At 33.9% G+C, this 10,387-nt stretch overlaps 1 protein-coding gene across 1 annotated transcript; it reads left to right on the top strand.

Moving 5' to 3' along the window:
• The first annotated feature begins 730 nt into the window (after positions 1-730).
• Positions 731-2,257, top strand: ADRA2C (adrenoceptor alpha 2C). Its single transcript, XM_053700911.1, has one exon. The coding sequence runs from the start codon at positions 731-733 to the stop codon at positions 2,123-2,125; it is 1,395 nt and encodes a 464-aa protein (XP_053556886.1). The 3' UTR covers positions 2,126-2,257.
• The last annotated feature ends 8,130 nt before the right edge of the window (positions 2,258-10,387 follow it).

Raw genomic sequence — 10,387 nt, 5'->3', positions numbered from 1 at the left:
CAATCAAATAATATCAAACACCTGAATCTTAAGCACCTTCATAGAAAGGAAAAAAGAGTTAGGTTGGCGTTAATATATTTATACACGTGTGTCTAAGAAGAAGAAAATATCTCAACATATATTTCTGTTTAATTTAACTAAATATCTGAAGCAAATCTCATTTTAAACAGGAGACCTGATCATTTCTGTAAATAAAGGAGAGCTTCACTTACCATGGAACAAAATTAAAGTTTCCAAATAATAATAATACTCAGTGAATAATGCATTCCTTTTTCCAAAGTAATTTTATTTTTCCCTTCTTTTTTTAATGATTACATAGGAGTCTCACATGAGTAAGATAGAATTGCTTCAGCACTGACAAGCAGCACAGGGGGATGATTTGCTTTAGTCAGAGAGTAGCTCAGGATACAAGTACACAGCTCTGACACAAAAGTCAGGATGGATGAAGGAGCAGACGCTGGGATTTAACCTAAGGATCCTCAGTGTGCTGTAGCCGGGCAACACCTCCTCTTGGTGTGCATCAAACACTGCCCCTACTGGATCACTAGGACCAAGAGAAGAGCTGCGACCATGCAGAAATCTACACTAGCTTCATGTGTTTGGTTTTGAAGATGACATCAAGAGATTCATAAAAAAGATCGGGTCATTTGACTAAGAAGATTGTTGTTTAACTGGAGCCTATGCTCAGGCAGATGCTCTCATGGATAAGGAGATGTGAGAATGGATGGAGATGAGGGTTGAAAACCAGGTATTAACTTGGCAAGGGAAACAATACGTTGTATCTGAGGAGCTACTATATGAATGGCACTTTAACAACAGTATGGATGTTACTGAAAACACCACTAATCTTAACAGCACGTTCTCTAATTCTTCTGAGCCTGTTTTGCCCCCTGGCATGGGGCAATATACCGTTACAGCCATATGGGGATTGGCAGTGATTGTGGGGTTTCTGATTATTTTTACAATTGTGGGGAATGTATTTGTGGTAATTGCAGTGCTAACAAGCAGGGCACTGAAGGCTCCCCAGAATCTGTTCTTGGTCTCCTTAGCCAGTGCTGACATCCTAGTAGCAACCTTAGTTATGCCCTTCTCTTTGGCTAATGAACTTATGGGATACTGGTACTTTGGCACCGTCTGGTGTGATATCTATCTAGCCTTGGATGTATTGTTTTGCACATCGTCTATAGTACATTTATGTGCAATAAGCCTGGATAGGTATTGGTCTGTGACCCAAGCTGTAGAATACAATCTTAAAAGGACACCCAGGAGGATTAAAGGGATCATTGTCACTGTCTGGCTGATTTCTGCAGTCATCTCATTCCCACCTCTGATTTCTATGGACAGAGAACCTGAAGATGATGTCTACCCCCAGTGTAGACTAAACGATGAGACTTGGTACATCCTCTCCTCTTGTATAGGATCATTCTTTGCTCCCTGTGTGATAATGATCTTGGTTTATATTCGTATCTATCAAGTAGCTAAACTGAGGACCAGGACATTATCAGAGAAGAAACCTGCCACAGATGGATCTCATACAGAAAATGGGTTCAGTAAAGGAACAACAGTTAAAATACCATTTGATAAAGAGAACGGACACTGCCCATCTCGTCCTACCCCCCAGAAATCTTTAGAGCTGGACGATGTAGATATTGAAGAAAGCAGCATATCTGAGAGTAAAAGGAGGAAAAGCAGCAGCAGAGAAGATAATACTGACTCCGGCAAAGAACGAAAAAGCAGCAAAAGCAATTCCTTCTCTAAACAATCCAGTCGCCTTTCCAGGTCCAGCAACAAATCAATGGACCTGTTCTCCTCTAGGAAGAAAAAGAGGAGCAGTGTTAACAGGAGAAAAGTCACCCAAGCCAGGGAGAAGAGATTCACCTTTGTCCTAGCAGTGGTAATGGGAGTGTTTGTGGTTTGCTGGTTCCCATTCTTTTTCAGTTATAGCCTTTATGGCATATGCAGAGAAGCCTGTGAAGTCCCAGCAACTTTATTTAAATTTTTCTTTTGGATAGGCTACTGCAATAGCTCATTAAATCCTGTGATTTATACCATTTTCAATCAGGATTTCAGAAGATCATTCAAAAAAATTATTTGTTTAGGCAGGAGGAAGACTTTTATGCACTGAAATCTGTATGAGTATGTGGTACTACACTGCCTTAGGTTACAAACCAAGAGGGGAGGGACCCTAGTGAACTTTACTGGGATTACCAAGAAGCAAGGGAATGATCTGACAGCTCTGAACAAGTTTGTGGCAGTATCTGACAAGATGTTCAAACAGAATATCTACCTGCTCTTTTACTTTCCAAGGAGAGTCTTTCCCAGGCTGGTAACACAACTGTACATTATGTACTGTACATTTTCTTCTTTGTAAGCAAGAGAAAGCATCTGTAAATGGTATCTTTAAGGTACTGTTTATTTTAAAAACATGCAGTTCTTTGTGCATATTCCTTTACAGAGTTATTATGTTTTATAAAGGTTATTTTGAATAAAAAGAAAATAAAATGTTTTATTTAGAATTGAAACCTTGAAATGCAAATTATTAGTAAAGTCATATTATTCAGTATTAATCTAGGCAGATCTGATAATATGTGAATTTTTTTTGTAGAATAGCCACATATTTTTTCAGATTGTGTAACTGGAACTGTACTTGAATTTGATTTTATACACAGATACACATATACACACACATGCACACGCACACAGACAAGCACCCACACACATATAAACACACACACATGCACACATACACAGACAAACACACACACACACACACGTACACACGCATATAAAAACACACACACGCACACAAACACAGACAAACATACACACACAAGCACACAAACACATATAAACACACACACACACAAAAACACATATACACACATGCAGATGTACACAGACAAACACACACACACACAAGCACACACACATATAAACACACACACACACACAAATACACACACATGCACACATACAAGCACACACACACACACAGACACACCACACATATACACACACACACATGCACACGTACACAGACAAACAACACAAACACACACACATGCACACGCACATAGACAAGCACACATATACACACACACAGACACACATACACACACACACAGACACACAGGCAAGCACACATATACACACACACTATGAACTATAGAATGTTTACATAAAATAGAAAAAGTTTCTCTATTATGTCACAGAACCCACCAAAATGTAAACCTAAGTAAAAGCCATATTGTGATTTGATTACTGAGGCAGTTTTACCCAAGAAATCTGAATGATCTACTTTCATAAACAAACAGTATTGATGTGTTTGTCTTTTTAAGGGAAAACATGCTTTATTTAACCTTCATTATATTACTGCCATGGCAACAGCTTATAGCACTTTTTAAAAACTATGGGTGGTCTAATGTGTGTATACTGAACATGTTCTGTATGTGGTAAACATATGTGCAGCTTAGACATACTTGCCATGTTTCAGTAACCCACTTGTATGTAAGGGGTGATACAAACTAGACAAAAAAAGTATTGTTCTTTATACTGTTTAAGTAAATTCAGTATTTAAATTAATAATAAAATATGTTCTTTCATTTGAGGGTTCTGTTTTTGTAGATATGTCCTGTCTTTAAGTGTGTGTGTTGTGGATATCAATCCTTTAGTCTCATTCATTTATTTTTATAAAAATGAAGATGAAATAGACAAAGGTTAGTCTCTGCTGGCAAAAAACAAACAAACAAAAAAACAATAACAACAAAAACTCAGCTCAGCAGTTTTAAATAAACTGAATACAGTTTAAACATATGTAGGCAGAGACAATTTATAAAATTCAGTGCTGCTTTTAACATATAATTGTATTCTTGCATTCACTATCCATAATAAATAGATGGCAGGCAATCCTATGATTAAGTATGTAGGAGTTATGATATAAACAGGGTAAAATCCTCATATGATGTGAATCATCTAAATAGCAACAATGTGCACAATATGACTTAAACTGCATTTAACTCTTTCAATCAAATGTTTCAAAAATCTATTCAGGGTTTAGTTAAAAAAAAAAAAAAAAAGAAAAAAGGATTTTGTATTAATATTAAGAGGAGCCTCTGTTACTCTCCTTTACTGTGTTCCCATTTTACCTGTTAGAGTGTATTAGATTGTTAACAATTAGCTCTTTAACTTTTATTTTTTCATTTGAAATAGTTGATTTTGTCTGCTGAAATTGACACCTTTACTGAAATATGAGTACTGCAGTATTCTCTATAGAAGAGATATGTAAACAAGAGGCAGTTGCAGAAAGCCACCTCCAATTGGGAGGTTGTTCCCAGTGATTGCATTACAAATAACTCTTATCAGTTACTTGTCTGAGTACATTGTTCCTTTAATATTTTCATAATTCATGGATAGATTACAAGTGGTACGCTATTGTTTGCGCGAGCCGTGATAAGCAATATCGAGAACATGTTGAAAGTAAACACGTTTGCTCAAGCACAAACTAAATTTGTGCTTGTTGGGTTAGGGTGACTGAAAATAAATAATTAGCCATTACAAGCGGCTAGTTAATGCTCCCCGAGCGTGTGGTTTCACTTTGCGCTTAGCGTAATTAAGCAGCGGTCAGACCTCTGGTTAATGAAAAAAATGTGCCCCATTGCCTCCCCCCCCCAAATAAAGAGGACATTTGTATGAAATTAAGTAAAAATATGAGTACCTAAATAAAAAACAAACAAAAAAAAATGCAGAAGCAGATATAAGGGGTTAAAGTGAGGAGATGTGAGGTGTTTAAAAAATGTTTTGGCACTAAACGTACCTTTACATAGAGATTAATGGGGGACTATATAATTACTGTAAATATATATGTGTATATATATATATATATATATATATATATATATATATATATATATATATATATGTGTGTGTGTGTGTGTTAATATGTGTTGTTTCACATATAAACACATAAATATATATATATATATATATATATATATATTCATAAACATATTTGTTTTTATTTTGCTGCCCAACAATGTGTGATTTGCCCTGTGCACAGCATTACATGGATTGCCATGTCTGACAACAAGACTCCCATTAGAGCCTATTTTAGCGCACTCTCGTGAGGTTGTGTTCGCATTGCGCCTTGTTTGTAATACCAAAGCGCAATAATGCACTCCACTCATAATCTAGGCCTCAGTGTTAAAAAAAATGTACACCAAACTCAACATAAATACATTAAAATAAACTGATACACTCATATACACTATCTGATAAAAAATTATTTTTATAAACATTGATACATTTTTTTATTAAGATTTAAAGGTATTTGGTATATGACAAGGTATTTGAATAAAAAAAGCTATATTTTAAACATATATGTCTAAATATGTGTATGGGTGTATATATGTTTATTGTTTATTTATGTTTTTACACATACATATACTTACACATAAACACACACACACACACACACACACATATATATATATACAGGTGGCCCTCGGTTTACAACGGTTCAATTTGCACCGTTTCAGAATAACAACCTTTTTTTTCAGTCATGTGACTTATTGAAAAGCATTGAGAAGCAGTGCATTAATTAAAATAGCCAGTAGGTGGAGCTGTCTGCTTGTGTTGCAGCAAAGATATGCAAGCCAAGCACACAAGCAGGCTGAAATTAATCAGTGTAGCTAGCTAGACCTGAGCTATCGAGCAGCTTTCAAAGGAACAAGATCTTCCTGTCTATAAATCCATCCAGATTGGAATGCATAGAAAGAACTGTTTGCAAAAAAATGCAAGTAAAGTCTGTGTTGTGTGATTTTTATTAGGTTTATAATGCTGTTTTGCAAAAGTTTTTGTTAATTTAACTTAGTTTAATTATATATTCTGTGTCTAATGCTGTTTAGCATTCAAAGTCTTCATTTCAAAGCTTTAAAAATAATGTATTAGGTGTTACTTATGACAATTTTGAGAGGGGCATGGAACCTAACTCCCTCACTTCCCATTGACTTACATTATAAACTGGGTTTCAATTTGCAACAGTTTCAATTTACAACCAATCCTTCTGGAACCTAACCCCGGCGTAAATTGAGGGCTACCTGTATTTATATATATAAGTGTGTGTATATATATATATATATATATATATATATATATATATATATACACACACACACTTTGGAGCCTTTTCTACTCGTATACCTTAAAACATGAAAAATCATTTTATACAATATTAATATTTTAAAATGTGTTTTACTGTGTATTTACTGTATATACATGTTCTATATTCTATACATAGTATAATATGTTCTTGTTTTTTTAAATATATATTCATATATACCTGTTTTATATAGATATACATAAAAAAAAATCATATATAATATATAAATATATATTTAGAAAACAAAGAACAGAGTTAAAAGAAAAATGGAAAAAGCACTTTGCTTGTGCTAAATCTGTTTAGTTGAATGACAGAGCGTTAAATGCTTCACAAGTTTAAAAACAGTGATGCAGCATTGCTGTAAAAAGCTGACTAGGAAATATCACCTGAACATCTCCATGCAAAAAAAGGTATTTACCTGAAAAATATTCACACACCCCAGGACTTGCAAGGGAGTGCGCATCTGGCATGTGCAAGCACAGTAATGTTATTTTCTTATTTGGTTTAAGGAAGTTTACTATAAAATCTCACAAGATTTCAGTGAAATCTCATGAGATCACAGCAAAGGAAAGCATGACCTCAGCACTGCTGATGTTGATTGGCTATTTTTTTTTTCAACTTGCATCAGCATAGCAGTTGAAGGATAGCTGTTCACAGAGCACTTACTCTGGTGAGCTGAATAAATGTCGAGATAAAATAGCTTCCCTTTTTAGATAGAGATGAATATCTTCATGTCAGCTTTTTACAGTTATGCTGCATCACTTTTAAGTGATTTAGCAAATGAGTATTACGTAACTTAAAAGATTTCAGTCTTTTACATTTTTTTTAGTAACTAATTTGAGCCTCTTATTAAATATCCATATTAAGATGTTGTATATTAAATTGTGTTTTAACAGGGCTATCCACCATGTGGCCCTCCAGTGCTTTTTTGGGGCCATCCACTTCTCCAATTTGGGGTATCATGGAAGTACTTTGACCTAAAAACATTCATTTTCCCTATCAAGCAGCAAGAATGAACTGGTGAAGAAGATATCAATATTGCAGTTAAACAAGTTGTAGGAGGCAAAATTCTGGAAACGATCCTATATGAACATTTGCCTTTACAGTAGCACAGATGCATTGCTGAATCACATTGATAGGCGGATATTGGAGTTTGTACAAACCAAGTCAATGACACATATCTTGCTAAATTATTGCTCATTTAAAGTTTGTTGATGTTAACCTATGTCATATCTATAATTTGTAAAATATGCTTAAAGGGGCATTAAAGTATTTATTTATATATAATAGTATTTATCAGCAATGTATTCCAAAATAGCTGAATACAAATAAATGTTTTAAAAACATTTATCACTGTCATTTTTTTTAACACTGCATTTTATGAACATGTCACTGGCAAGGCATCTTGAATGTTGCAGAACTCTCTAGAGTCAAGGTGCTGGATGCCATCAACCACTCTGGGGACAGTGGGAAAAATGTTTTTTACAAGAAAAAGTGTAAAAAAATAAAGCATATTACAAAGTGGTTTTACTATAGACATTTTTACTGATAGAAGTGGAGCACAATATATAGTGCATGGTGCTTTATCTTGCACCCAGTCTGGAGCTAAGAATAGCACACAATCTGGATAGCACACAATCTGGATAGCACACAATCTGGATAGCACACAATCTGGTATTATCATTTGGTGGTAAAAAAACACTTTTGGTGGTTGCTATAGTAACTAAAACAACATATGCAACCATTAAAAGTTCAAAACAGATGTAGTCTTATTGAATTGCTGTTATTTTATTGTAAAAAAATAATTTGCAAATATAATGTATGACAAAGCATATTTTTTTTAAATGTATTAATATTCATTTTTTCTTAATAATAATGTATTCTATTGTTTAGAGAACTATCGCTATTGTGAATTCCTATCTATTATATGAATTGGTATCCAGCTTAAATATACATTAAAATTCATAGCATATATCTGCAATTAAACACCACATTACAGAATAAATATTTGAAAATCATTTAACACTTTAATTTTGTAATCATCATTTACAAGGTTTTGTGAATCAAGAACAGTTTAAAGACACAGTTCTTGAAATGTCTGGTGGAATCTATGTTTATTTTCTCCTTTGCTGTGGCCAATTAAGGACAGATGTAAATTAGCTTGTTTTTAAGCTAATCAATTACTGCGTAAAATGTTGCTTTGTCAGGTAAATTTCACTATACTTAAAGAGATGTAAAACAGTCTGTTTCATTATTGTAATTAAATAGCACTAAGCAGTGGTTTATACTTAATATAAATCATTGCAATATGTATTATTCATCATTTTAAAAGGAGTTTTCATTTTTTCTTTTTTTAAGACATATCTAGCTTGATGTCATGTCTTCTAGAGTAACATGAGCTTGTTTACTTTTCAGTGAAAGCTAGAGAGACAGGAAGTCAGCTTCTGTCCATGCTCAGAAGAGGCAAAATGCTATTCAAAGGGACATGAAACCCAAATATTTATTTTCTCAGTAGCCAAACTACATCCACTAGTTGCCTTATTCACAGCAGCTAACCTGTTACTGGGGGAAACAAAGCTCGCCATGGACATTATGTTAGCAACATTGTTTTGCAATTTCTTATCTGATAACCTCTGCAAAAGCCAGTTTGGGACAGATACAAAGCAAAGCTAACCTTGTGGAGTCTGTAGTTCTGACAATTTAAAAGCTCACTATTTCTTGAGTGGCATTAAATTAAAAGGGAGCAAAATAAATAATTTCATTATGTTGCAAAATGGTTTTACTTCACTTAAATAAATATTATTATATTTCAATCCAAACCTTATTATGGTCTAGATTACCAGTGGAGCACTATTGATAGCACAAGGTGCACTATGCATAATTTGACACTGTGCTAAGAACTACAAATGCGTGGTAAAAAAGAATTACAAGAGAATGTTAACGCGGCCAACTTTTTTTTTAGTGTGTATATATATTTGAATATATATATATATATACATATAAAGACAACATAAAAAGCGCTCTCCAATAGGAATCTTTTTCTCAATCTTATCATGTGGACCGTATGTTTAGAAAAACTTTCACAAATTAAGTGATAAGATTGAGAAAAAGATTCCTATTGGAGTGCCTTTTTTACGTTGCCTATCTATAACTTTTTGCTGCACCCTGGGTTGTTGCTATTGGAGGTCTGGAATGCGATCTGTTTGGACATATATATATATATATATATATATATATATATATATATATATATATATATATATATATATATATATATGTTTTTTATTAAAATAAATGTTTAAATAATTATTTAAAGAGAAATTATATATGACAAGATGTTGTACTGGGAAGGACTCAAAGGGGCAGTACACTATTTCTTCTATTTTTTTAATGCACCTTTGCGATAGCATTTGAGCAAAAGCTAAGACCTTAGCTTTATAGCTCACGCTATAGAAGTCTATTAGATGAGGGAATAGCGAGGCCACGCTATCCGAACTCAAGATGTTAGCTTGCCTGAGGATTTTCCTCGAATGTTATCATTTGTCTTTCAACTTTTAATCTGAGTGCAAGAATATTAATTTAACTTGAGCAGTGTTAGATAGTCTTATTATTTTTGCACTTCACGTATTCTAGACCTATTTGTGTTGAAGCACAGTTTTATAGTTTGGGTTAACGTGAATATTTTAACTGTTGCAAGAACAGGCTCCTGACAGCATTGACAACTCAAGAGAAATACAGGGAGATTCCATTGAAGGTAGCTGAATTCACAAACCAGCAGGATTCTGCACATTTGATATTTACTTTTGCAATCACCTTTATTAGCAGCTGAGTATTTAATGTCTAGAACCACACCATGTTGGATGAATATTGATCAAAGTGAAATATGAGAGAAGATAATTTGTGCAAAGGAAAAAAGTAAAAATAATGTATTTATATGAATAACTAAGTAAAAAGCAAAGTATCAAGTCTTTTTATATATTATCATGAAATTAAGGAAGGGGATACATTTTGTGTGTATATATATATACTATCCTAAATACCTCTCATGTCAGCATTAATTTCTTTCACTGAGTGTTTCCTTTGGACAGATGTAAGCATCTCACAACATTTTCTACTGTGTATTCTGTACCCTCCAGGCAAACAGAGTATCTGGCTGAGGACATTTGTCTCTTGAGCATTTTGAAACTGCATTAAAATGACTGTTCCAAGAACATTCTATTCTTACAATAT

The sequence above is a fragment of the Bombina bombina genome, chromosome 2 (genome assembly GCF_027579735.1).
Source record: "Bombina bombina isolate aBomBom1 chromosome 2, aBomBom1.pri, whole genome shotgun sequence".
In the NCBI taxonomy this organism is placed as follows: domain Eukaryota; kingdom Metazoa; phylum Chordata; class Amphibia; order Anura; family Bombinatoridae; genus Bombina; species Bombina bombina.
This window is presented reverse-complemented; position numbering and strand designations above follow the sequence as displayed.